Genomic DNA, 26,669 nt, shown 5'->3' with positions numbered 1-26,669 from the left:
CCGCTCTCTCCCTCTCTGGTCCCTCTGTGAAGGTCCCTCTGTGAAGCGCATCTGGCACAGGGGCCTCTTGGTGCAGGCTCAGTTTGTAGTGTCATTTCCAACATCATCCTTAAGTTAATTTTAAAAAACCACCTTATACAAGCAGAACACACCCACTGTGGGAAACACCGGGAACGTGAAGGAGCACAGAGCGGGGCCGGCCCACTGACTGAGCCGGGGCCTTCCTCCCGCCTGGCTTGCAGGCCTCCCCACCCCTCTTTAGCCCAGACGGTCTGTGACGTGAGTAACGATTAAACTCTCACGGGTGTGTGGTCCTTTGGCCATTTTGGGGTCGGAACCACACTCTGACCTGGGGTCAGGCAGCCCCATCCTTCTGCCGCATCCCTTGAAGCCCAGGGTTGCCCCCCCTCGTCCCCGAGGGAAGCCGGGGCCGGGACCACCCCCTTCTGTGCGAGGAGGGCCCTCACGCGGCGATGGCAGGGCTGCCCAGAGCCTGGTCTCCCGGGGGGCTCTGCTGGGGGGTATTCTGTGTCCTGGCGTTGGGAGGAGGCCGCAGTCACTCCCTGAACTTACACGTCACTGTGACCCCCTGGCCTGGGGTTCTGTCTCTGCTGAGATCACCTCCACTTCCCGCCGTTGACAGGAAGCCACTTGGTTTATCGTTCTCGGTTAAGTGAGTTGACACCACACTTAGTTCAGGAAGCTTATTTCGTTAGAAGGTTCACTCATGATTACAAGGAATGTTAGTCACTGGTTCATCAGACCACGTACTCAAGAAAGTTCTCCAGTTTTGGGTCTAAAATACCAGAATGGACAGATGAAGCCGAATATTTGTTCAGTCTTTTCAAAAGTATTTTTGCAGTGGAATGAAAAGCTTTCCCAGGATGGGGTGTTCACAGCTGGGAAAACAGTTGCTGCTTTGAAGATGGTTTTCCCAGGCACAGCGCTCATGTCTCCCGCTGTGAGGGGCAGAAGTGGCGTCTGGTGTAAACGTATGGCCCCTGGGGGGCTTCTGCTGGCCGAGGATGGCTGGTCTAAGCTGGGCCGACCCCAGGAACATACACTGACGGACGTTTGCCCAGATGCACACCTGAGCGCGGCTGTGGAGGTGTGGGTGTCAGGACACACCTGCATGTACCGGAGGCCCTGGCCTCTAGGTATGGATCAGCTCTGAGTGTGTGCTCAGAGGTGATGTCTTAAAAGGCAAAGGAAAGCGGCAGTTGAGGTCCTTGCTCACCACCAACGCCAGGTTTGGCCCGATGATGCTGTCTTTGCGTCCTGAGCCTCTGCTGGCCTGACAGAGCCCTGCCCGTTCTTGAGGGCTTAGCACGGTGGCCACCAAAGCCAGGCGCCTCCACGCAGCAGCCTGCCTGGCCTGGAGGTGCGGGACGGCTGGAACCAGGCCCCACCTGGCACGGGGCAGGGGCTGAAGGGTGTGACTGAGGGACCTGGGTCTGGGGTGTGTGTAGTGGTACCATGACCAGGAATGGGGCGGGCGCCAGCACAGGGCTCAGCATGCAGGAAGGACCAAGAACTGGACACAGATGGAGGCTTACGGACGGACACGTGTCAGGGCACAGGCCAACTGCCGTGACGCGGAGACCCCAAAATCCAGTGCCTTACACAGGATGGAAATTTCACAGTGCTGAGGCAAGCGGCCCGGGCTGGCGCGGCTGATTCCTGGGGTCGTCCAGGGACGCGGCTCCTCTGGCCTCGCCGTCCTGACGCCCCTGGGCTGCCGCCCTGGTGTACGGTCAGTGGGAGCCCCCCCCACATGTGTGGTTAGTGCCGGGCGGGGCAGACAGTGAGGGTCAGTGGCCTCATCTCCCGGAGCCGACCAGGAAGCTGCGGGCAGCCTGGGCCTGTGACCTCCAGCTGGGCAGCAAGGAGCCCAGTCAGAACAGGCACCCGTTACTGGAAAGACGGGGGGTGCCGGGGAAAGGCCCGCCTTTGTCGCTGGCCAGAGCTCGCCGCCCCACTTCCAAGGTCAGAGCAGGGCTGTGGGGTAGGACTTGGTACCGCTTGGCTCAGGTGGACAGAGGCTTACACAGGGCGCCGGGTGGTCGTGACCTTGGGCACCACGCTTCTCTCTGACACCGTCAAGTGGAGACAGTACGGCCTGATCACACGGGGTCGCGCAGGCTGCCGCGGGGTAACGTGCTAAATAGCGGACACGGGGCCTCGAGGACACGCTGTGTGCGGCAGCTGCGTGTGTTCTGTGGTGATGAGGGCGGGAGACGTGTCAGCGTATATCCTGTCCGGAGGGTGGAGCTACTGTTTGTGTAGGGGCGTAGAAACTGATTTGAGCCAATTTCTACATTTGTTGGGATTCAGCAGGTTTATGAATTAGTCCTCTATTACACTGAGTTCTGGCTGCGGGTCAGACCCCCCAGGAGCCCCCGGCCCCTCCCCGCTCTGTGCTGCAGAGGAGTCACAGCCCGTGTCGGTGCCAGGAGTTCACGGCATGGAGGGCAGGCGAGGGCGGTTTGTGTTTTAACATAAGTAATGAATGCAAGTGTGCGTCCTGGACTTCATACCAGGAAGTCAGCCTTGGGCAAGTGTCTCATCAGTAAATGCCTGACGATACAGCTGAGCGCTGGGAGCCAGCGGACAGATGAAGGGTGACTTGTGTGACAGTGACCTTTCGGGCACGGAGCCTCCAGGGGACCACAGCCCGTCTGCCGCCGTGGCAGCCTGGTGGCCGCTGGCGACCCTGGAGGCGGGGGCCTCCCGCTCAGGTAAAGCGCAGTGAGTTCTGTTGGCCCGCGTGCGGCAGACGGTGCTTCTCCACACGGGCAGCTCTTGCTCTTCCTTCGCCCAAAAGAAGGCTGCACCCCGAGCCCTCCAGCCGGGCCGGCCGCTGGCCTCGCCCTGAATGTCTGCCGTGTGGTCAGCACGGGGCCCTCCGCAGTGGGCTCTGTTCGGGAGAGGTTAGTGGAGCACCACGCCTGGGGAACCAGAGGGGGGTTTCGAAATGTGCCTCCTGATGGCGCGGAGGGTCCCCCAGGGCAGGCTCAGGGACCCTGCCAGCCAAAATGTGGACAGCGCACGGGGAGTGTGTGCGTGTGTGCACGTCTGCACGAGCGTGTGCTTGCGGGTCTTTGTCATGAGGGCATGTGTGTGTGGCTGTGTCTGTGTGCACGTGTGTGCAGGCACACTGGCGAGTGTGGGCTGGGCTCCGGCCCTGGCAGAGTATGTGTTCCCCGGGCATGGGCGTGCGTTCCGCCCCATCTGGCCGAGCAGGGCTCCTGGCCCTGGAGCCTGGGCTGTGTAGCTGGTGCCAGAGCCCTGCCAACCATCGGGGTCACCGGGGTGGAGGCGGGTTTTCTGAGCAGCCGGGCTGCTGGCACGCTCGTCCTCTTCTCTCTGGTCGCCCAGGTGCCCCGCGTGTCTGAAGAGGGAGTGGGAATTTGTAACTGGCGGGGAGGTTCCATGATTCCCGTGCATGTAAACTGCATTTCCCTGTAGTTTGTAAGAAAGACACTCATCCATGTGCCATTTTCTGTGTGTCTTGCTGCCCCGTGTTCTCCCCTGGCTGGAGCCCTGGGGGGCCCCCGGGGACTTGGGTGGGGCTTGGGTTAAGTCAGTGTGGTGGGCTGCTACCCCCGCACCCCAGTCCATCTTCCTGCCCTGTCGCTCCTCTATTCATGTGCAGTTCTTTCTTCTCAAGCTTACCCATTTAGGGGAAATTCTTTCCTTCAGACTGTATTTTGAGGCAAAAAAGGATCGCTGTCCTTTTATCATTGAAGTTTCTAATTCTGGGTCTGGTGTTACCAGCGTCGTATCTAATTTCTAGCCTTTACTTGACCTAACTTTCAGAAACAGGTGCAGGGAGTGTGGGTTAGTGAAGGTGACCCCTTTACCTGGGAAGTGGTAGTGACTTTCGGTGTTAAATTCTGATTTGAGCCTGGAGTTTTAAACTGAGCAGCTGTGATTTACGTGGAAGAATTTCATTTATGGCCGCAGATAGGCATACTTTGTATGGTGGATTTCTTTCCTTCCTTTTTTATTGTAAAGTAAGCAAATAGGAGGTACATACAGCTTAAAGGAAACCACAGCTGGGTCGAGAAACAAAACTCAGTGCCTCTTTCATCCCCCTGCTTTTCTTTAGACTTGTATCAGTATTTCCTGTGATGCATCCCTAAATAATAGTTTGGTTTTGCTTGTAGTTGAACTTTACATGGTTGGAATTGCATTCTACTTTTGTATTTTGCTGCTTTTTAAAAAAATTTTATTTTATCATTATTTTTTTATACCACAGGTTCTTATTAGTTGTCTGTTTTATACATATTAGTGTATACATGTCAATCCCAACCTCCCAGTTCATCCCACCACCGCCACCATCCCCGCTTTCCTGTATTTTGCTTTTTTTTTTTTTTAATAAATGTATTCATTTATTTAGGCTGCGTTGGGTCTTCGTTGAAGTGCGCAGGGTTCTCATTGCGGTGGCTTCTCTTGTTGTGGAGCACGGGCTCTAGGCACGTGGGCTCAGTAGTTGTGGCTCACGGGCTCTAGAGCGCAGGCTAGTGGGATCCGCGGCATGTGGGATCTTCTCGGACCAGGGATCGAACCCGTGTCCCCTGCGTCGGCAGGAGGATTCCTAACCACTGCGCCCCCAGGGAAGCCCCTGTATTTTGCTTTTCTGACTAACGTTTATTGTAAGCGTTCTCCATGCTGTTGTTATAGCTCTAGATTGTTACTTTTTATTGGCGCAGGAACATAGTTCATCCATTAGGTCCTCTGAGTTGTTGGCAGTTATGGGTGATGCCCTCATAGGTAGACACAGCTTCTCTGGGGTGTTGGCCTGGGGTGGAATTGCAAGGTCTTGGGATTTGCAGGCCTTCGCTTCTGCCGGATAAGCCCTATATGTTAGTCACCTCTTGCTGTGTAACAAATTACTGCACAATTCTGGGGCTTCAAAGAGCTGGGCGTGGGGGTCTGGGTGGGGCCTCTCTACACTGTCTGGTTCAGCCCTTGGGCTGCAGCCTCGCCTGAGGGCTCGACGGGGACCATCTGCTTCCACACCCCACCCTCGCTCCCCATCAGCTCCTCGCCGGCTGTGGACCAAGGGCCTCGCCCACTGTCAGCCACAGGCTACCCTCCGCTCCTCCCCGAGGGGTGCGCGCTCCATGGCGCCTGCTCCCTCCACATGAGGAGCCCTCTTCTCCCCCCGCGCCGTCCCGCGCTCCCTTGGCATCTTGGCTCTCGGGGCTGCTGCCACATGCCCGACGTGTGTGGCTCCCGCAGACTTTCCGCGTGCACCACACCTGTAGCCTCGCCCCTCAGCGGACGCCTGGGTGCCTAACCGTGACCTCAGATTTAGCTGCCCAAAATCCAGGTCTCCATCTCCCCGAGCGTTCATCCACCACCTTCCCCAGAGAAATAACAGCAACATCACTGCTCAGGCAAAAACCCTTCTCTTTGTTCTTTTTAATTTTATTCTGGTAAAATATGCGTAACGTAATCAAATCAACCACTTTAGCCATTTCTCAGTGTCCAGTTCGGGGGCATTAAGTACACTCTCACTGTTGTGCAGCCGTCACCACTGTCTGTCTCCAGAACTTTCTCGTCTTCCCGAACTGAGACTCTGCCCCCATGAAACACGGACACCCCCTCCCCTCCCCCAGCCCTGGCCCCCACCCTCTACTTTCTGCCTCTGTGACCCTGACTCCCCCGGAGCCTTGTGAGTAGAACCACACAGTCTGTCCTTCTGTCTCTCATGTTCCACGTCTCTTCCATCCGGGCGTCCTGCCGAGCCCTGCTGACTTCAGAATGTACCCAGAGTCCAGCCGCCCTCACCACGCCAAGTGCCCCCCTCCTGGTCCAAGCCCCGCCCCACTCGCCGCAGCGGCCTCTCCCTGCTCTCTGTGTCCCCTCCTTGGACACGCTGGACGCATTCATCCAGTTCCCCCTCCCCCACCCCCACCCGCAGCCGCTGTTTTCGAAAAACTGTTAATGGCGTTTCCCAGCTAGGCCTGTGGTGGCTTCACACTCCATCACTCACATCCCCTGTTTAAAGCTTTCTTCCAGAAATTGGTCTGGGAGACCCCGGCCTTTCTGATTTTCCATGTCTTTAAGGGGCTGACTTTTACACATGTTGCCCAGTGCAGAGGTTACCACGGTTGTCAGGGTGGGGAGATGGGACTTCTGGGGGACCTCACTGGACTTGCTCAGCGGGACGTGCCCTGCAAGCCACTCTTCACACCCAGGGAAGGTGCGGCAGCCGCCCTGGGGGGAGTTCTGCGCTGTGGCTTCAGGGACAAAACCGTGCTGTTGACTCTGCCAAGGGTGAGACGAGCGACCTGAAACCGTGGCTGCTGTGATTTTCTTCATTTCTGGGCGGTTTACATTGTTGAGTCGGCAAAGAAAACTGTCCTATCTGCTGAAGACTGAATGTTCTGAGCAGGGGGCGGGGCCCACCTCCTGTCTGGTTGGCTGTGGGAGTTTGTTGTGACCTCCCTGGAAGAGCCCGAGTCTCCTGGGGGCGGGGGACCCACATGTGTCTGGGGGGGGGGCGGCCCAGCATGGGACCGAGGCTCCCTCCATGTAGGGGCCCAGCCCGTACAGGAGGCCCGAGTCGTGCGGAGCCCTGTCCAGACCAGGGTATGGCCCACCCTCTCCCGGAGCTCGGGCGGCAGGAGGTGGGAGAGTGCAGTAGTGGGGTCCAGGCAGAGGGAGCAGTGCGGGAACAGGGACTCTGCGTGAAGGGTCTGTTCCCTCTTCAGAGACCTCGTATCCGATGTCCACTGTCCTCGGGACCAGCCCCCTGGACAGATGGGGACGGCGTTCTTTCTAATAACTGGACTCCCCAGGACTCCCTACAGCTGATTTCTTGTGATAAGTTTTAGATCGATTCCACCTACTTACAAAGGCTTAGAATTTCAGTCAGGTTTTCGTCCACTTTTGTTCTCTGTTCCTTTGGCCTTTAAAACCCTTGTTCCCGGATGAGATCCCCACCCACTGGACATTGGCAAAAGTCAGATGAACTCAGAGCAACTGACCTTTTCTGACGACACTGAACTGGGCATTGAAGGCAAAGGCTCCAGCAGGTGCCTGTGGGGCGCGTGGAGCGTCCTGGGACGGAAGAGCCTTTCCCAGACTCTCCAGGCCTCGTGGTGCTGTGTCGGCCCCAGCGCCTGATGTTGAGGAGCCTGGGCGGGTCCTGCTCTGATGGCCGGTGTCCCCACTTCCTGGGGACCCCTGTCTTGCGGACCCACAGCCGTTCCCTGAGGGCCTGCTGGTTGATGCAGGCTGCATCGGGCCTTCTGGGGTCTGCAGGCTGTGCCAGCAGGCAAGGTGGGCTCAGAGGCTCAGACACCTTTGACCAGGAGGCTGGTGGGCACTCAGTGGGGAGCGGGGTTGGCGCAGGTGACTCTGCCCTCCTCCTCCCCCTTTCCACTGTCCCTGGAGTCCCCCCAGCTGTGAGGCTAAGTGCCAACATCATCTTCAGACAGGCCTCGGTGATGCCCCAGAAGGGTGCTTGGCAGGCAGGTCTCCGTGATAACGATTGATGCAGGAGATGTTCAGACAGACACCTCACCTGGCCGGAGAGGAGGCGCTTCTGTGCGGCCGCCGCGCCCCGGCTCAGGAGGCGCTCTATCACAGATAGGAAGTCGCTGGGGAGGAAGTGGCACAGGAATAGCTGGGACGTGCCTATTTCCCGGAGCTCTGAGCAGGTTGCCCCGGTGCCAGCGCCCCGGCGAGACGGCGGTCGATCCGCACCCTTCTGCCCTTGCGCCCTTCCTTCGTGCCGCAGAGAGCTGGGGGTGCCTGGGGAGTTGGTGGGTGAGGGATGCCCCCCTGGCCCTGCCTGGGTGCTGGCCATACTGCCAGGCCGCAGGTCCCTGGGTGCCCCATAGAGAGTCGTCACAGGGACAGAACCGGCCTTCGTGGCTTTATGAAGCGCCGGAGCATGACCTAGTAAATTCAGCTATAGTTTTTACTGAAGTCTTTTTCCCTTTATTTTTGATTTAAAAACATATCAGAGGACACCCCAGATGATTAGTCTCCCACTGTGGGAAAGAAAAGAAAACTTGAATTACGAGGCAGTAAGGAAGAAGACAACTTTATTGAGAACACTTGCAGTACGCGTTAGCGGAAGCTTCTCAGATTCCAGACAGCTTAAACCTTAACGTTTTCAGGCCGTGCAGGCTGTCTCCCCTCTGTGGGCAGAAGCGGACGGTGGCATCGAGGCGTGTTGCAGGGCTGAACGTCCAGCAGGGCAGGCAGTGTGGGAGAGGACCCAGTACTGCGCCCGGTTCTTTCCAGGAGCAGCTTCCCTGAGATGCAGCTTGCCTACTGTCCCCGCACCCTTTGCACTTGGGTGCGACGGTGATTCTCAGGGGCTCACAGCGGTATGGCCGTCATGGGTCACTAACGAGAGACGCTTGCTTCACCCTGTCCCCGTTTGCAGCCCCTGCCCACCCGTCCCCCAGCGCCGGGCACCCACTTCCTGCTTCCTGTCTGCGGATTTGCCAGCTCTGGCGTTTCACGTCAGCGGACTCACCCGGTGCGGTCCTTTCCTGACTGGTTCTCACGGAGCACTGTGTGTTCAGGGCTCCCCCGTGTTGCAGCAGGTGTCAGTGCTTCATGCCCTCCTGGGGCCAAGGAGCCGTGTGGACGGACCGAGTTGTATTCACCTGTGGATGAACAGCTGGGTTGTTTCCACCGCCAACTACTGTGATGGGAGCTGCCTTGGACACTCGTGCACAAGTACTTGTTGGAGCATCTGTTCCGACCCCTTTGAGTGTGCACCCCAGCATGGAATTGACACTGCACACACTTGTCCCAGTTGCTTTGCCGCCTAAAGTGCTCATGCGTTCTCGCTCTGTGTGTGTCCCCTTAGCGTGAGGGCATCACCTCACTTCCCCCAGTGGCAGAGTGGCCCTCGGTCTCGGGGAGTCGAGCGCCAATGTGATACTTTAGTCTACTGGGGGGTCCACTTCCACCAGCTGACCCCCTGCTTGTAGCACTTTTTCTTCCTGGGACCGTCCTCCCCAGGACCACGTTCTGGTTTAGATGCTTGTCTCCCGACCGTCCCTTAATTTGGAGCAGCCCTCCGCCTCCTTTGTCTCTCGTGACGTGGTGTTGTGGGTGGAGGCTGCCTCCTGCCCCTGTTTCGGACCGGGTGGTGCTTCCCCCCCATTAGATTCTGGCTGTGATCCTGGATTCGGACGTGGGGATGCACTCCCTGCCCTGGGGTCCGCGTCTGGACTCCCGTCGGGTGGGCTCCTCGGAAGCCCCGAGTTGCGGGCCGTCCCGTCTCTGTGCTGTTGGTCACTGTTCCCCGCGGTAAAGCGGTCGGGCGTCCTGCTCCTGGTCCAGCGAGTGCCCCTGCTTTAGCCACGTCAGGGGTCTCGCCTGTCCCAGGCTGCGCGACAGTCGTGTGTGACGAGCCCTCCAGGACCCTCTGCCGGACCAGTCAGCCGGCCTCTGCTCTGAGCAGGGTCCTTCCCGTCTAGTCACTCACTCCTCCCTTCAGTCCTTCCTTCATTTCTGTGGGTTCTTGTATTTACTTCATTGCTCAGTTTATGTAGGTGATATTTATATGTTTGTTATCGGATGGACTCGTGGATTCTCATTTTTCAATAGTTGAGGGTTACTTACCCGTCTAATGATCTCGATGTTCAAACTGCCCAGGTCGTCCAGTGGGAACCCTTGAGCTGGGTCCCTGTGTCCTGGTGATGTGGCCCTATTATTGTCCTGATGCTTCTCGCCTCCTGGCAGGACACCCTGTCCAGGACCCCGAGGCGCCTGCCTCCTGTGAGGGTATGGATGCTGGAGGCCCAGGCCTGGGCAGGGTGGGCTGGGGAAGGTACAGCGTGTCCGCACACACCCCGTCCGCGTCTGAGGTGCTCACGCCCAGCAGGCACACGCACACCACACGCGCCCGTGCACGTTCCCGCCACAGACACTGGGGCTGAAGCCCGAACTCCAGTTCCCACGCGCGCCCACGGGTGCTCGCCACCTGCTCTTCCCCCTCCCGTCTCCGCGTCCGTCATGGCAGCACCCTCGCTAAATGTGCTCGGTCATGGTGGTTTAGGGTCGTCTCAGAGGTGCCCCCATACCCCGGCCAAGACGGAGGTTAGGGCCCAGCCTTCCCTCCAACGGGGTGGGTACACAGCCCTCCCGCCAGGGCCCTCCCAGGCTCAGGGGAGTGAGTTTCTAAGCACAGAGGACGTTAGGAAGCCGCGTTCGGCGCTGACGCCGTGCCTTCCGTGCTGGCTGCTCTCCACTTCTGTGCTCTTGGTGGGGTTCGGAGAGCGTTGCTGCCCAGGAGAGCGGGGTTACCAGGAAACAGCAAAGCCGTCGGACGCCTTGACTTTACCTTGTGCTGCTCTAGCGAAAATCGTGAAACCAGCCTCCGCTCTCAGATAAACGCCCCGAGAAGGACGTGTGTGCGCCGGCGGGCGGCTGTGCGTGCTCGGAGCCCGCTGGGGGCGCTGATCGTGGCTCTGCCCCCGGAGCCAGGGCTCTAGGGTCTCGGCTGAGAAGGGACTCCGGGAGCACCTGGTCCAGCCTCTGGTTCAGTAAGAACCCCTTTTGGTTAAGTCGGGGCCTCTGCCTTGTACCTGCCTTCCCCCCGACGGGCCCTCGGAGCCATTGTGCCGCTGGTTTTGCAGATCAGGAAATGGGCTTCCAGAGCTGAGTGGCAGGTGCTGCGCGGGGCCCTGTTTGACTCATGTCTCTGCCCACAGAGCTCTCGAGGCCTCGGTGCTTGCTTGGGTGTGTGTCAGGTGTGAGGAGGACAGGTTTGCTCTGTGATCTCAGGTGAACCAGGGACTGCGGGATGGAAGCTGCCTCTGATTAGCCAGCGGGGGTGGGGGGTGGTTCTGTGAACACCCAGCCAGCCCACGGAGTGAGGGCTGCCCCGTCCCTGATCAACACTTTGGGGCCTCGGTCGGACGCAGTTCCCACCCAGATATCCTGATGTCGGGCACCTCTGGGGAAGGACGGGGACTGTGACCTCGGGTGGCTTTGCATGGCTTCCGCGTGGTTTGCTCCTACCTGTTGGAGACCAGGGGAAGCCGAGCACACAGGGAGGGGACCTGGTTCCTGGCTGTGTCGTTACTGCTTAAGGTTTCCAGCGGTCAAGTCAGACTCTTGGGGCCGCGCGTGCACCTCCTGGGTTTGCTGGAGCGTCGGGGACAGGCCCCGTTCACTAACACATTGTCTGTCCCTGTCCCGGCCATCACCACCCTCCCAGCGGGGATGAGAGCAAGTGTGCACTTGATGGAGCCCTCAGTGCTGGGGCTCCTGCGATGGGGACTTGCGGGGGTCAGGGAACTTAATAACAGCTCTCACCTCGTAAGATGCGAGTCTGTGTGGAAAGCGAGGCTTCGGTGGGGCTTGAGCCACTGGAGACGGCGCTTGTTGAACGCAGATATTGCCTTGGGACAGATACTCTCTGTCGGAGGTTTGCACTCATCGAGAACTGTTAAAACTAAAAACGGCTCGCTTCCTGTCACTTAAACATTGTTCACCGTCCTCCCGGCGAGGCCAGCCGCGTCCCATCTTGGTTGTGCTTCTGGGTGGGAGGGGGCCCTGGGCAGGGCGGGTGGGCCCAGCCCTGTAGAACCCCTAGAAGAGCGAGGCTGTGTGATGCGTTTGCAGTAGAGATTATCCTGGCGCCCAGAGAGCGTGTGGCACCCGTGTCAGGCACCGTCCAGGTGCCAGGAGCGTCCAGGGCTTGGGCTGGAGTCTGCAGAGTCCTCCGGGCAGTGAGGGCGCCTCCAGACGCTGGGGAGCTTTTTCTTGGTGAGGAAGGGGTGGTCCTGCTGCTGGGGCTCTGAGTGACCCCCCACCCGGCCCCTTAGGGAGCTGCTCAGGTGGAGAATTCGGAAGAATCGGCATGGCTGTACTTTATTGACAAAGACTGGACATTCCCAGACTCAGCTGGTTTTCTTTTTTACGTTTTGACGAGAGGGGTCTGCGTTGTCGTTGTTACCGCTGCGTTCACTCTGCCCTTCAGGAGGCGCACAGCAACATCCCTCCCCAGGCTGGCGGGAGGTGCAGGGCACCCGGCGTCCTCCCACTTAGCACACACGCACACACACACACGGAGGCGCAGAAAGTGTTCCGCCACCTCCAGTTCACGCTAGGTGCGTGAGTTCTGTTCCTCTAAAATGGCAAATTTATGGCACGTCCCAGTGTTCCCCTCCTTTTCGCTCTCGTTGGCGGTGTCAGAAACGTCTGCCACATGATCCAGCGTGTGCGGGGGTCCGTGCCCCGTGCTCATGACCCAGATGGATGGACAGCTCTGTGTGTGAGTGGCCAGCGGGAGGGTGCCTTAGGGCTGCGCGGGGCACAGTGTCTGGCCCTTCCCGCCCACCCCACCCCACCCCCCACCCCACCCCCCTACACGGCACTGCTGAACTTCACCTCGGCCTGCTCGGTGCTGTCCGGGACCGCCGCCTTGAGGGCCGCGTGGCAGAAGCGGTTCAGGGCGGACAGGCTGGTCTTCTGCTCCAGGTAGAGCCGCAGCTTGTCTCGGAAGGTCTCCCCGAGGAAGCTGTAGACCAGGGGGTTGAGGCAGCTGTTGGAGAAGGCGGCCAGGTTGACCACGTGGCCGGCCAGCGGGTGCGCGTGGCGGGGGGACCTCTGGCAGGGTCCGGCCCCGGGCGGCGCACGCTGCAGCAGGTGTACGCTGATGAAGACGTTCTCGGGCAGCCAGCACACGAAGAAGACCAGGACCACGGCCAGGATCATGCGCAGAGCCTTCTGCCTCCGCGGGCGAAGGCCATGGTGCCGGTGCGCCGTCACCAGGACCCTGACGATGAGCGAGTAGCAGAGGCCGATGATGGCGAAGGGGACCACGAAGCCCAGCGTGACCTCCAGCCACTGCACCTCCCTGACGTCGGCAAAGCAGAAGCAGACGTCCTCGCTGTGCTGCAGGTGCACGGCGGTGAAGGGCACCAGGGTGGCGGACACGGAGGCCATCCAGATGAGGCCGCAGCTCAGCCGCGCGCGGGGCTTGGTGCGGAACGGGCCGCAGCGTGTGGCCTTGGCCAGAGCCAGGTAGCGGTCGAAGCTCATCCAGGTGAGGAAGAAGACGCTGCTGTACATGTTGACCTGCAGGAAGAGCGACATGAAGGTGCAGAGTGCGGTGATGTCGTAGTACTGCTCGTCCAGGTTGAACACCTCGATCAGCGAGTCTGCCACCAGGACGAGGTCCGCGGCCGCCAGGTTGGTGAAGTACAGGTCGGGGATGGTCATCTTCTCCCGGAAGCGGATGTTCACCACCAGGATCAGGAGGTTGCCCGCGAAGCCGATGGGGAAGAGGAAGATGGTGTAGAGGCAGGACAGGAAGAGCCCGACGGCGCGCTGCTGCTGCTCTGAGAGCGCGGCCGAGCTGTTGGCCAGCGTGCGGGGCAGGCCGAGGCCGCTGGAGGAGCCGTTGGAGGCGCCCGGCGGCGTCTCCATGCTGGGCCGGGCGCCCGGAGGGACAGCCGGCCTCTCAGGATTTGCCGCAAGGCTCCCAGAAACCGTTTTTTAACAGGAAATCCCTCTTGAGAAGGAAAGGGGATGCTCTTGGAAGCGAGCCAGGCATCTGGAAAAGCAGAGCAGGCCCCAGGGGCACTTGTGCAACCGGAGGTGGAGGTCGGCGCCTGCGCTCTGGCCTGTGCTTCTGCCTGGCCTCTGGGTCTGCGGCTGTGTCCACGCCACACCTGAGCCCCTCACTCCCGGGCACCTGGGGAAGCAAGAGCAGAGGATTCAAGCCCGGCGGCTCCAGGGCTCGCTGATGATGCGGGACGGTGCCGCACACGAGCGCGCGGGGCAGGCCTGGACGTGTCCCCTCCGCTTGGAGGGCCGGCCGGCCCTGTGCTGGAGCAGGGGAGTCAAGCGCAGAGCACGGCCCGTGTTCTCTCCCCAGGGCCCCCAGGGCCACTGGGTCTGAGTGCAGCTGGCGGTGACTCGTGCTCAGGCCCCCGGACGCAGCTCAGGAGGGAGCACGGCTGGATGTTCGCGTGGAAGCCTTAGGAGGGTTGTGGTCAGGAGACGAAATAGTTTTATTTCGGCGGCTGCTGAAAGAGAACTAAGACGGGAAGGGGAAAAACGGCCTTTTCTGGAAGGGAGTGGGCCCAGCACGCTTGGTGAGAGGTAGAGCAGAGTCTTTTTTCTTGCAATAATACAGATCAAAGAAGTCTAGCATTTTCGGCTAACCCTAAGTTTGGGTGCCGAACACGGAACTGTTTTCAGAACATGGAATGAGAGAACATGAGAAATAAAGGTGGTCATTGTTTTAGGAAATAAGATTTGAATTTTTTTCACTGTTTTGACAAATTATTGTAAAACCGAATGTATTTCTCCACTGCTGTTTGCAACCTAGAAACGCTGTGACTTGGAGGCTAGGAAGAGCAACCCTCCCAGACCTCTGCTTCTGACCGTCTCGCCCTGGTGGCCGCTCACGCGCTCGGCCTGACACAGGCTCTGCTCAGCACGCTCCCCAGAGGCTCTGTGGCGTTGACGGGGCACCCTGGGCAGGGTCTGCGGTCTCGGGCATCACGGCTGGGGAGGGGCAAGGTGGCCCCAGCTTTGTGGGGTGGCCCCGTCGGCAGGGCCGGGGTGGAGGAGCCTTAGTGACCACCTGGGAGAGTTTCTGCCTCTCCTGGGAGGTGGCCAGGGAGCGCTTTCAAAGTTGCCAGAGCAGCCGGTGCTTACTGACCTATTGCTTGAAAACAGAGTTTCTAAAAAACAAAGAGGAAAGAGATGAATCGGGACCTTGGTGTCAGTTATTTTAAAAGGGTTCAATAACCTCTGCTTCACTGGGGTTGATAAACTGGATTTTACTAGTTGTGTTGTGTTCTTTATTCATCTTTGGTAGGTATTCCCAATTTGAACCACATAAATGCCGTTGTTCTCAGATTCCATCTGTAATGTTTAAAGCCTCTGTTTGTAAATTTCTCTGTAAAAACCCCTTCGAGTATTTGTTTTGCTTTTTAAATGTGGGAATTTTGGCAAGTTTTGGACTGATTCTTAGGAAACTCCAAGGTGAGCAGAGCCCTTGAGACACACCTGCCCTCCCCTGTGCTCGTTAGGTGTTGGCCGTCACTTCTTTCCCGGGTCAATGGGTCTTTGATCCTTGACCAATGCTGTTTTCATGGTGGTTTGATGAAAAGATAAGCATGAATCTTACTGCTGACACACTTTCCTCATGAAAGTTGGCCACGAATTTACAAATAGAAAGTTGAGTATAAAACAGTCAGGTATCATTTTGTTTCAGATTGCCACTGCTTGTCCAGATCTAGAAAAATGAACCACATTTTTGTCAGATCTACGAGGTATCTTTTATATATAAAATTAATCTCGGGTTGGCGGGCATCCTCATTGAGGGAGTAAGTGAAGCGCCGCCGTCAGAGCCCCGGCGATCTTCTTGGAGAAGATGCTTGTTTGAACAAAACAGGACGGAAAGCAGCTAGCGTTGTTTTCAGCCAGCGTCATGAAAGACCCTTCCTGCTGAGCCGCCCTCACTGAAGGTGCCCGGTCTGTGCACATCTGCTCTGGCTGTGCGCCGTCTTGTGCCGCACCCAGCCGAGACGTCCAGCCCCGTCTGCCCGGCCCGTCTCCGTCCCGGCGCCGACCCGAACACAGACCCAGAGCCTGGGTCACGCTTACCTGCACGGCCGCCGCTGGCCACCTGCGTGTGTCCTCTGAGCAGACCCGTCCCCCGTCCCTGGGAGGGCAGCTCAGCCAGCCTCCGGGATGCGCTCACGGCTGGGGGGTGGCAGCAATTCTGGACTTGGGGGTGGAATCGGGACCTTCGCGGGACGCCAGAGAGGAGTGTGGAGGCTCCGGAGGCCAGCCCGTTGTCCTCGGCAGGCCACCCGGTCGGTTGTCGGTGGTTGTCGGTTGGTTGGCCCCCGGCGGCTGCAGGCAGGCTTTATAGGCCCGCAGATGGCGGGCGGGCACCTCCCACAGGTCCGGATGTAACCCCTTTTTTGCTGGGCCTTTTTCTCCCCCTCTGGCACTGAGCTCAGTCCCACCAAAGAGTCTTCAGGGAAGTTTCCAGTTGAACAGCTTTTTTTTACCCACTGATACAAACCTCTTTTTAAGTTTGAAGGGATTGTAAATGGGTCTTATCTTTTAGATAAAAATCTATCATCCTTTGGTGACGCTTATGTATTCTTGCTTGTTTTAGCAATGGACTGCCTTTAAAACTAAAACTAGATTTCCTAAGTTCGGAGAGTAGTATGTGAATTATACATGGAGAATTTCACCTAGGAGTTTCACAAGACACTTGTAGAAAGAAATGTAAACCCAGCAAGTAGCAGGTATTTTCGGCAGGTGAGCTCAGAGTCGGGTAGACGAGTAGCCTCCGCTCCCCTTCCCTTTGCTCCCGAAGCCCCTGGAGGTGCCAGTCCTGCAGGTGTTGCCTAAGACCCCTCTTTCCGCCAGGGCTCCCGCCCTCCCGCTGTGCGCCTGCCCTGGTGCCGGCAGGACCGGCCTGACCCCACTTCCAGTGCCGACTGACCATGCGCCCCACCTGCCGGCGGATGGATGTCACCATCGGCCTGGAGAGGCTGGCAAAACCGCCCCAAGCGTCCCCGGACACGCTCAGCTCGGGGCCGAGAGCTCTGCAGGCCCTCCGTGCCCTGGCCGCCGGCGAGAGTTGCGTGGTTGTCATCAGCACTGCATTTTAATCCATCTCCTACCTTCCTCTTGGGTGCCCCTTTTTTCACCTCTTTGGTTTTTGAAGCTGTGAGACTGAACTCCGAGTGGATGAACGAAGCACACCGCTGCAGTGTGAGCCCCCGCCTGGTGGGACGGGAGTGTGGGGTGAGGGCGGGGTCCCTGAGCCCCGGGGTCAGCGTGCTGTGAACCTTCTGCTCTGTTCCCAGCTGAGTGCATGTGAGCTTGAAGGTGTTTTTTGAGCGATGCTGACTTAACATCCTTTGGGAAATGTACACGTTTCCACAGAAGACAGTGTTGAATTTTTTATGGAAAAGTACTAATGTTCAGGGTTCTTTCCAGCTGTGCTTCTAATAGGTTCGCTTTTTAAAGAATGGCGTGATCACATAAATGGGGCTGATTTGATTTTAGACCTGTTTCTGGCCAGCTGCACACGCAAGATGGCTTCAACGCTAGAAATGCTGGAGACACCATTTTGAGAGCAGTGAGTCATGAGAAAGTACAGTTTCCCCTTGAGTTAAATAAATGACTAAAACACAAATTCAGACCCTGAAATAGCAGAGTCACGTCACTGAAGCACAGCCGCTCCCTCCTGGCGGGAACCACGGCCTGCAGCCCCGCCTCTCGTCCACGTGTCCCCGAACTCACCTGGGGCCGATGGTCGCGGGCCGAGCCAGGGCCGCTAGGCCGCGGGCCCCCTTTTCTCGTGGCCCCCGGTGGGTAAGTAATGGTCAACCCTCCTGCAGCTGGTCAGCGTGAGGGCCAGCCCACGGTGTTGGGGGGAGCGTCAGGCTACTGAACCCCAGTTGATGTTCGCACGGGCAGGGCCCAAGAGGCCTCGTAGACGTTTTCGTGAGGCGAGAAGCCCGTCTGTACGTTTTAACATCCAGCCTTGAAAGAGCGCTTACTCCGCACTGGGCAGCGTGGCGCCCACCGTCTCGGAACCCTCCGTGAGCTCCGTCAGGTGAGGCGGTATCCCCGTGCACTGATGGGAAAACCGAGCTCAGAAGGAACGTCACCGGGGCCTCGGAGCTGGGGCTCGGCCCGTCTGAGGGCCTCTGAGCCCGAGGTCTCCTCTCCTCGCTGGGAGCCTCCCACATTGACCGTTGGCCTGAAGGGTGCTCGTCTTGGGGCAGAACTGCAGTTCTTGGGATCTTCCTGTCCATCCCCGAACTGGGTCAGCAGCTGGGTGGTGCCCCTCGCCGCCCCTGCCCCGCCTCACACAGCTCTCTGCTCTGTGTGGGGCTGCGGGGCGGGGCGGCCGGAGCCGCGACTGGCGCTCCCCTCGCCGGGCTCCTCGCGTCTCGACACAGCCGTCGTGCCCCTGTTGGTGTCGCGAGTCCCGGTCCTGCACGTGCGCAAGTGCGTGTGCCCGACAGCTGCCGGCGGAGGGCAGCCCCGTCGTGGGAAGGGTTTGCTGCTCCCCAGCCCCAGCGCAGGCGCCCATTGCGCGCATGGCCTCGCGGTATTTACGGTATTTACGACTCGAGGCAACGGCCCAGGGCCCGGCTGGTGTTGACTCTCAGGCAGCTGGCTCCTCTGTGCCGTTGCCAGGAGCCTCCTGGACGTTTCCTTTTGGCCTTTGAGAAGGACCTGCCAGCAGCACAGGAACAGGGGTCTGCCCAGGGAGGGGCTGTCCCATCCCTGGGGACTCTGGGTGGAATGCTCTAGAAGGCCGGGCTGCAGGCCCAGGTCCTTGTCCCAGCCCCATGCTAGTGGCCCCAGCAGTGTCCTGGGAGGGGCGAGGAGCCCCAGGAGGCGGCTTCCCACCCCGTCAGCCCCGCTTTATCCCACACACCCTCTCCTGGAGTCAGGTGCCCCCCGCCACCAGAGAGCCTGTGTGTTTGCTTAGCTCTCGGTTGGCTCTGGAGCTCTCTCTCCGGCTCTGTGTGTCCTCACGGGGTGCAGGATGCGGGCTGAGTGGAGCAGAGCCGCGGGGGCAGGGACGGGGTGTGGGGGCTGGGGGCCTCGACCTTCCAGCGGTCAGCCCTGCCCCCCCCTCCAGCCAGAGCAGCCCTTCGTCGTCTCAGGCTTTGTTTAAAGAAAGGCTCCTGCTGCTAAAAAGAAAGTTTGGGAGCCACCAGTTTACATTCTTGTGGCGGGTCCTAAGATGGTTCCTTTAGCCGATATACTTAGAAACGCAGTGTGAGCAGCTCCTCCAGGCTTGGCCGCCGTTTCTTCAGGGAGCCCTGCGCACTCGTGGACTTGCCGTCGCCTCGTCTGGTTCTAAGACTGGCAAGCCGTTGGCGTCTGTTACTGGGAATTGATTGATTGAGGTCCTTTCCCTTCTGGCCTGCACTCCTGCCACAAACCATAGAAAACTGGATGGACTCTAGGAAAGGGCTCTTCTCAGGTGTTGGCACCACAGGCCGAGCAGCGGGTGGACCTGGAGGGAGGTGGGCTGCGGAGTCTGTGTGCCTGCCCCTGGGCCAGGAGGGGCTGTTCCCGGGCGCTGGTGGGGGGGCACAAGGGCTGGGCTTCTGGGAGGCTGAGCACGGTCCTGGAGGGGAGGGGCCAGGTCTGGGTAGCAGCCCCTGGACTCTGGCTGAATCTGCCTGCGGGGCACGAGCGTCCTTGGAGCCACAGGCTGAGCCCTCCCCCGCCGCCCCAGCCCCGAGAGGCGGCCTGTTCTAGCCCCGCACCATCTGTGAGCAGTCATGACAGTGCGCGGAGACCCTAGGATGGACCCGCGTATTGAGGCTGCTCTGCACCCCGACTAACAGAGCCTGAGCACAGCTCTCCAGAGAACCCTGCCCGCCCAGGCAAACAGAGTCAGTGCTCTGTAAGGACGACGGTGATGCTGAAACACTCAACAAGGAAAATTTCACATCCAGCATCTGGTGGTAAATGTGTCACACGAAGAAGCAGCCTTTCCACGTCGGCGCCAACGCTGCGTGTCCTGCTGATGGTCTGGGTCGGGGGGCGGCTCATCCCTGACCCCCAGCTCTGTCCCTTGTGGGCGTGCTGCATGGGGTCCATGGTAGAGGTTTCATGAATATGTGAGTAAGTAACAGAGAAGTAGTAGATGTCATTATACACCTGTCTCAGCTGGGCGGTGGGCACCACCCAGTGCGCCCCAGTGTAAAGGCTGTACCGGGGCCATGGAGGTGTGTCAGTGCCGCTTCATCGGTCGTGACACCTGGAGAGGGACGGCTGTGCCTGCTTGGGGGCAGGAGATACATGCAAAATTTTAAAATTCTTCGTATTTTTGTTGTGAATCTAAAAACTAAAAAAGCAAGGCCTTAATAAAAAATAAAAAAACCGAAGCTGTCAAAGGTAGAGGTTTCATAAAGCCAGAAAGATGCCTTTCCTTTGCGTGTCCCTGTTCTCTGCTCAACCAAGAAAACCGTGATGTAAATGCAGTGAGACTGATGGATGTAGCTTTGGAATAAGACTAATTACCCTCCCTTGGATTTTTATGTTTCCTGTGTTACTAGCCTTTCTGTACGTACTGTCGAATAGAACAGATGAGGCTTTTGAAACAGCTTTTTGCCGGTCTATCCAGAGCTCCTGGTGACGGGCCCCCGCTGTCCGCCGGGTCACGGACAGCATGACAGGTGTGCGACGGTCACCACGGGCTCACACCCGTCGTCTTAGTGCTGGACACCTGTGCCTGTGGGTGATGTCCTCAGACCCCCAGTGATGCTGCATTAAAAAGACAAAGCCAATGTTTGTTCTTGCTGAGATCTGTGCGGCCCCTGCTTCCTGGCAGAGCTGGAGGTCAACCAGCCACGACCGTTTAGGGCCAGGGTATGACAAGCCCATACAGTTATTTGAGATTCCTTCCTTGCCCTTTGGTTGGGGTAGGGGAGAGGTGCTGGCCAGCAGACAGGCTAGAACCTTCCACCTGGTCAGGTGTCAGCCCGCACTCCCTCCCCACACCAGCATCAGGTGTGAGTATTGGTTTGGGCTAAGGTGTCATGCTTTTGTATAAACTGAGTTGAAAGCCATAAAGCTTGTTTTCAGTAAGCACCTTCCGGACAGCCGGCATCCCTGTTGGCTCTCGGCACGCCGCTCTGGGTTTCTGCAGGGCTGGGAGAGTCCCCCGCTGGCCTGTGTGGCTTATGTCCACGGGCAGGGGCTCCTACTTGAGCCCCTTCAGGGGGAAGCTGTTGCCGGCCTCCCCGGCCTGCACCTCTGCCAGAGATGCTCCGACACTCAGCAGGGCCCAGCCACACGGCTGTGGGGAGGAGGGTGGCCGGGAGCCTGCACAGCTCTCCCCAGGCAGGGCCAGCTCCGCGAGGTTCCCAAGCGGCTCGTCCCTGGGGGAGCCTCCGTCTCTCTGCAGCTCAAGCCTGGCCTGCTGGAGGAGAGCCTTGTGGTAGGGGAGGTGGAGGGCGATGGTGGTTAGGGCGACCAGGAACCACCAGCTGAGCGGAGGCCGCACCCCTCTGCGTAGGAGCTGCCCGCCTGGCCCGCTGGACGCCGAGCAGGACGCCGAACGCCGGCAGCGGGACGAAGGCCAGGCTGTCATCTGGTCTGCCTGACACAGCCTGGTTTCGCAAAGCTCCCCAGACGTGCCCAGGCAGGGCCGCTGCCCCCGATGGCCGCCAGGCCAGCCCCCGCGGACAGGACAGAGGGCGCCACGGCAGGAATGCGAATGGCATCGCCAGCTGCACGTCCTGCGTGTTGAGGTAGCAGATTTTGGGCAGAAAGGAGAGGACAGCACAGCCCAGGTCGGCCGTGGCCAGGAAGTCTGGTCGGCCGATGGCCGCGAGTGACAGCATCGTCGCCAGCAGGCCGGGGCTGTGAAGTCCAGCAGGCAGCCTTCTGCGCCCCAGCCTGGCGAGGCCCCGGAGGAAGGTGGTCGGGTTAAAGAGCCCACGGGGACAGAGCTGCGTAGCCAACGCCACACTTTGCGCGGCCACGACGTCCTCGCTGGCTGTGGACACACGTCATGGGAGCCAACTCTCACCAGGGGGACCTGGGCTGCCCTAAGTTAGGGACGCCCTGTGACCTCATTGAAAAGTTTTCTGGGTCCCACCCCGATTCCCGAGGAGGGTGGGCGGCCATGGGAAGTGGTGGATCCCAGGCAGGTGCAGGGTGGGATACAAGGACCCCCCAGGACCGCCCCCCCCACCTCCCTCGGTGCTGATGGGGCGCATTCTGAGAAGCACTGTAGCGTGTGCACCGCAGAAGGGTTCAGTGCAAGGTTTCCAGGACGGGGTTCAAGGATCTCCATTTCCAGCCCGTCGGTGCATCCTGCGGGTCTCATGGGGCCTCTGCCCTCGTGACGGGAACGAGCAGCCAGAGTCCACGCTGCTTGAAGGCGGGGTGTCGCCGCCTTTGGAGCCAGAGAAGTTCTGACCAGTTCTGGCCTCTCCCTGGGGATGGGGGCTCTGCTCAGGCCTGAGTCCTGGAGAGGGAGGCCTTAAAGTAACAGTGCCCGCGGGCTCAGCCTTCCCGGCTTGGAAATCATTTTGTTTCCACGTAAATGTCTCCCCTCCGCAAACTTCACCTAAATTGATGAGGCAGGGAGAGCGCTGCTGTTGTTCAGAGGAAACTGAAGGCAGTAAGCTGGAAACCATTTCCACAGAACGCCGAAGGGGGGCCGGCTCCACCCACGGAAGGGCCGCGGCCGAGCTGCCGGTGCTGCGTGACTCGGCACAGGCCCCGCGTTTGCGACGGCGTTCTCAGGCACACTGGCTGCCTGACTGCGGTCTCTGCATCCACGGGTTTGCTGTGGCCCTCCTCCTTGCTGTCTCTGGCACACGCGTGTGATTGTACACACATGCCTGTACACGTGTGTGCAACGCTGATGCCCTGCCTGAGTGCTGCTTGGTGTGCTGGCTTTGTTTTGACCCGCAGAGAGCACTGCCCACGTCCTCACCCTGCTCTCCACCCTACGCGCGGGCAGGGGGGTCTGGACCCTGGAGCCGCTCATTCCCAGGTATGTGCCTGGCTTTCTCCGTCCGAGAGACACAGTGCATAATGATGTTTTCCATGTGCCAGTGCTTAAGGCCGTGAGCGACTGCCAGGATGCTGGGTGACGTCAGAATTAAGATTGGTGACCAGACTGAGAGGAGATGAGTTGGCCTGTCTCTTTAATTAAGGCAAATTGGAAAAAAGATCTCGTGAACATCGACCCCAGGTCGGAAGATGGCATCAGGCTGTCCTGGTGTCTGATCTCCACGGCGGCCGGCGTTTCAGGCCCCTTCGGGCATGCGCCTTGGTCCCTGCTGGTGGTGTGGGGTCAGGGCCACGCAGCTGTGGCTGTCAGCTGTCACCTGGTAGCCGGGCAGGGGGAGGGTGTGTGTCCGAACCTGGCCCCAGAGTGCCTCCCGGCCTTCCCTCCAAGGCCAGGGCCTTCCTTGGGTGAGGAGAACCCCAGTGTGTGTGTGTGTGTGTGTGTGTGTGTGTGTGTGTGTGTGTGTGTGCGCTAGAACCATTTTAATATAATTATACATAGCTGCCAAATCCAGGAAGAAAGGCTCACGCGTATATAACTTTTCCAGTTAACATCTGCAAGCGTGAACAGCGAGGATCTCAGCTCGTAAATTCATCAGTTCAGAGCAATTGACCAACGTCTCTTTACTGCTGGGCTTACCAGCAGCAAAGTACAGATGAGTTAGTGTCCTTTTGTTTCTCTTCTCTCACTCTTCTTGTCCAGAGACATTTAGTTGTAAAGTTTCAGTGCGGCTCACCTCCAGCCAAAGGTGTAATCTTTCTAGATAAGCACTCAGTTGCTCTGAATTTGCTTGTAATCATAACCCATTTAATCACAGAAGAACCCCTGCAGAGGCGGAGTTCAAGGTTGCTCTACCATAACAGGAGATCGCCGTTTTGAAGCCTAGCACAGACTAAAAACCGCAGGCGCGCCGTGTGTGTGTAAGACGCGCACTGACTGTCTCGTAAGCACACACTGACTCCTCATGAACGTTATTCTTAAACAAAGCAGAGCGTCTGGGACAGTCAGTCGCACGACTCGCACAGCCTGGAAAGTTTTCAGTGCCGACTACCAGTTAGTCGTGAGACGTGAGTGAGCTCGAGACCCTGTCCATTCCTAAGATCCACCCAAGGATTGGCTGAGACATTGGAACACCTCTCCTTGAGAAGGCTATGTCCTGCCCGCCTTTCCCTCACAGTTTCGTTCTGCTTGTTTACCTTTGGTGGTATTTGGCTGCACGTGGCTAGAATGCTTTCGAACACTTTGCGAATCAGCAAAACCAATGAACTGAAACTATGGTGGGTCTTAAGTGTCGAATGGCTGGTCCGCTCCAGGTAGCTGGTTGGCAGGCCCCTCTAAGGCCTTTCATTTTTCCTCCTCTGCCTCCGGGACACTGATCAGATGAGTCTGAGCATCACACCATCTAACGCGTCTAACCAGTGCCTGGCTAAAACTGGAATGTCTAGCTCAGCACATTTAAAAATCACCCACAAAAAGAGGCTCTGCAGGTCCTCACAAAACCTGGAATTTCCACGAAGATGTCTGATCTTTATAATCCAAGCAGTCAGCATTGAAGTTAAGCTTCCAGGAGACAGTTTGGTCCTTATAATCCAAGCAATCAGTGGTTCAGTTAAAACCCAAGCTTGAAGCTCCATATCCCTGGGTGGAAAGAGAAGCTGGGGACTGATTGAGATGGCTGGTAGACTGCACTGGTGCCCATGGGACTGAGTGTGGTCCCTGGTCCGGGAAGCTGGTGATGCACAGGGGTCAAATGAGATCCACAGTCCACGCCCCCACAGTAGAAAGTTGAGCCAGCATATCCTTGACTATAACCTGAAGCCTGAGTATAGGTCGTGGGATAGGACCTCTGCATGTGGGAAGAGGAGGTGGACAAGGGATCTGACAGTGGGGGGATGGAAGCTGGGCTCCAGATAGACACAGGAGCACTGCTGCTGGAAGTGGCTGGGCCTGAGGTGCTAGAGGGGGCAGTGAACTGGCCACTTGTTCCGCCCTCTGAGCTCACTTCCCGAGAGGAGACGTCCTCTCTTTGGCAGGCCTCACTGTTTTGACCTCCATTCTCTGTTGCTGCTGCTGCTGGCCGCGCTTAGCACTTCAGTTCTCCAGCCACACCTGTACCCTGGACTCGGGCAAGTTGATTTTCAGCGCCACCTCCTCCCACATGAAGACATCTGGGTATCGGGTCTTAGCAAACAACGCTTCCAGCACATCTAGCTGCGCCCGGGTGAACGTCGTCCTCTCCTGCCGCTGTTTCCAAGGGGTGCCGGGTAGCCCATCAAGGGGTGCAGCAAGTCCATGCCCGAAGTGGTCAGACTCAGCCCACTGACTGCGTAAGGCGGTTGCTTAAGATAAGACATCGTGCTAAGGTTGTTTGGAGGGGCAAAGTCGGCCCAAATCCGGGGGACCCAGCCGGAAGGTCTCGCTTCGCCCGGGGTGGACAGATTCAGAGTCCTGGTGGGTGGGTTTGGAGTGGTGGAGCTAAGGCAAAGCAAACAAACAGAGGTGCTGGTTTACTGCTTTGGAGGACGCAGCTCTTCCACGTTCCACCACTAACTTAAGAAGAGTGAACCCCAGCTTTACGGCATCATCTTTCTTCCCCCACGCCGTGGGCCTTCTGGCGGGGGGCCATGGACGTGGGGTCCACAGATGGGAGCTGGTGTCCTGGCATGGCCACGGCTTGTTGCGCCTGGGCCACCTGAACTCTCGGGTCCTGGCCTCCCCATCTGCACGGCGGACACCAGAACAGCCTCTTCCTAGGCTTGGTAAGCTTCGCGGACAGGAAGACCCTGCAGAGCCCCTTGCCAGGGGTGGGCGCTGGGGCGCTGGTTTCCCCATCCGGCCAGCCCACCCGGCAGGGCTCCGTTCCCTCTCCTCCCCAGGCACGCGAGCAGAGGGTAGAGTTCGTGGCTTCAAGTACCTTGCAGACCCACATGGATGCCCACGCCTTCCTTTGCTTTCAGAATCCGGCCCGGGGGCCAGGTGTCCTGGCGGGTGGGACCTGGGACCTGGCTCCCTGAGCCCCTGGTCTTGGAGGGCCCGCCTGGCACAGCATGGTGGGTCTAAGGGCTCCGAGCCCTCCTCCCAGCGGGGCCCCGGCCACACACCTGAACGAGCGACAGCCTCCTCACCAGCCGGGCTGACCAGCTGTCCTCAGCTCCATTCCTGGGTGTATTTGGGAAGATAGCGTGAAACACTGGAGATGTTTTCTCCGGAAATCGTCCACGGTCCTGTCCCACCCCCCGTTCCCACCCCTCTGTAGCCTGGGATCCACTGTAGCCTGGAGGGTCTCCCCTCCCCTTCACCCCCAACGAGAAGCGGGGGCACAGGGCACAGAGAGGGGTGGATGAGCTCTCAGGAGCCGGGGCACCCACCACGGGCAGGCACGGTGGTAGCACTTTCTGCACGGACTTGCTCCGAGCTGGCGGTGATCCACACGGGGCGGTGCAGGCGTGATCCCACCTTACAGCTAGCTGTGAGTCAGAGCGATGACGCGGGGGTCGCTGGTGGCGTCCAGCCCTGCGCCTGGACTGCCGGACCCAGGAGCCGGAGGGTGTGTCAGCATGTGCCCACGTGAGGTCTGTCATCGGGGGGCATCTGGCCTGTGAGCGCAACCCACGCCAGGCGCCTGGCATCCTGGTGCCGGTCCTCGACGGTCGGCGTCTGGCCTGGCCAGGTGGGGCCTGTTCTTGGCAGCCGCACGATGCGGCCCGAGCAGGATTCGCCGTGACGTTGGGTCGTTTCTGGGTTTGGGCTCTACGAGCAGAGGTGCCATCAGAATTTGTGGGTGGGTTTTCACCTGAGCGTAAGTTTCCTTTCCCCGGTGAGCGCCTGAGGGTGTGCTCGTGGGTTCGCAGGGGAAGCGTTTGAGGCACGTGAAGCAGCCAGCATTCTCCCACGTGGCCGGCCACCCGCCCTCCTGCCGGAGCCTCCCTTGGAGGCTCTTATGTGAGACTTGGAATTTCCCGGGAAGACGGACCCCCGGCTTGTTCTGGTGCCAATTTCAGACCAAGGGCCAGGGCTTCTGGGGCCCTTCCCTCAGCCTTGCAAAAGGGTCACCAAGGTCCAGCCCCGGGTTCCCCGGGAGCACCCGCGGCCCGAGCCCAGAGGATGCTGTGCCCTCCGTGGCAGCTCTTGG

At 59.0% G+C, this 26,669-nt stretch overlaps 2 protein-coding genes and 2 pseudogenes across 5 annotated transcripts in view; 1 reads left to right on the top strand and 3 right to left on the bottom strand.

Annotated features, from left to right (window-relative positions):
- The window catches only part of CHLSN (cholesin), a 98,883-nt gene that overhangs the window by 26,924 nt on the left and 45,290 nt on the right, over window positions 1–26,669 (top strand). The gene's annotated exons all lie outside the window — the stretch shown is intronic.
- GPER1 (G protein-coupled estrogen receptor 1) lies at window positions 9,983–20,772 on the bottom strand. The gene has a single exon (XM_089895490.1). It carries the CDS (start codon window positions 13,420–13,422, stop codon window positions 12,358–12,360), a length of 1,065 nt encoding a protein of 354 aa, XP_089751616.1. The 5' UTR covers window positions 13,423–20,772; the 3' UTR covers window positions 9,983–12,357.
- Window positions 20,714–21,734, bottom strand: LOC149747357 (uncharacterized; annotated as a pseudogene).
- On the bottom strand, window positions 21,553–26,540 carry LOC111169365 (homeobox protein OTX2 pseudogene; annotated as a pseudogene).

This window comes from Delphinapterus leucas, chromosome 15 (genome assembly GCF_059928025.1).
Source record: "Delphinapterus leucas isolate spDelLeu-1000000601 "Yukka" chromosome 15, BTC_Dleu_Yukka2, whole genome shotgun sequence".
Taxonomy (NCBI): Eukaryota; Metazoa; Chordata; class Mammalia; order Artiodactyla; family Monodontidae; genus Delphinapterus; species Delphinapterus leucas.
The sequence above is the reverse complement of the archived record's forward strand: the minus strand, read 5'-3'. Positions and strand labels throughout refer to the sequence as shown.

What these genes read in the sequence shown, in the direction of transcription:
- GPER1 (XM_089895490.1), bottom strand. Translation starts at nt 13,422, where the DNA reads ATGGAGACGCCGCCGGGCGCCTCCAACGGCTCCTCCAGCGGCCTCGGC.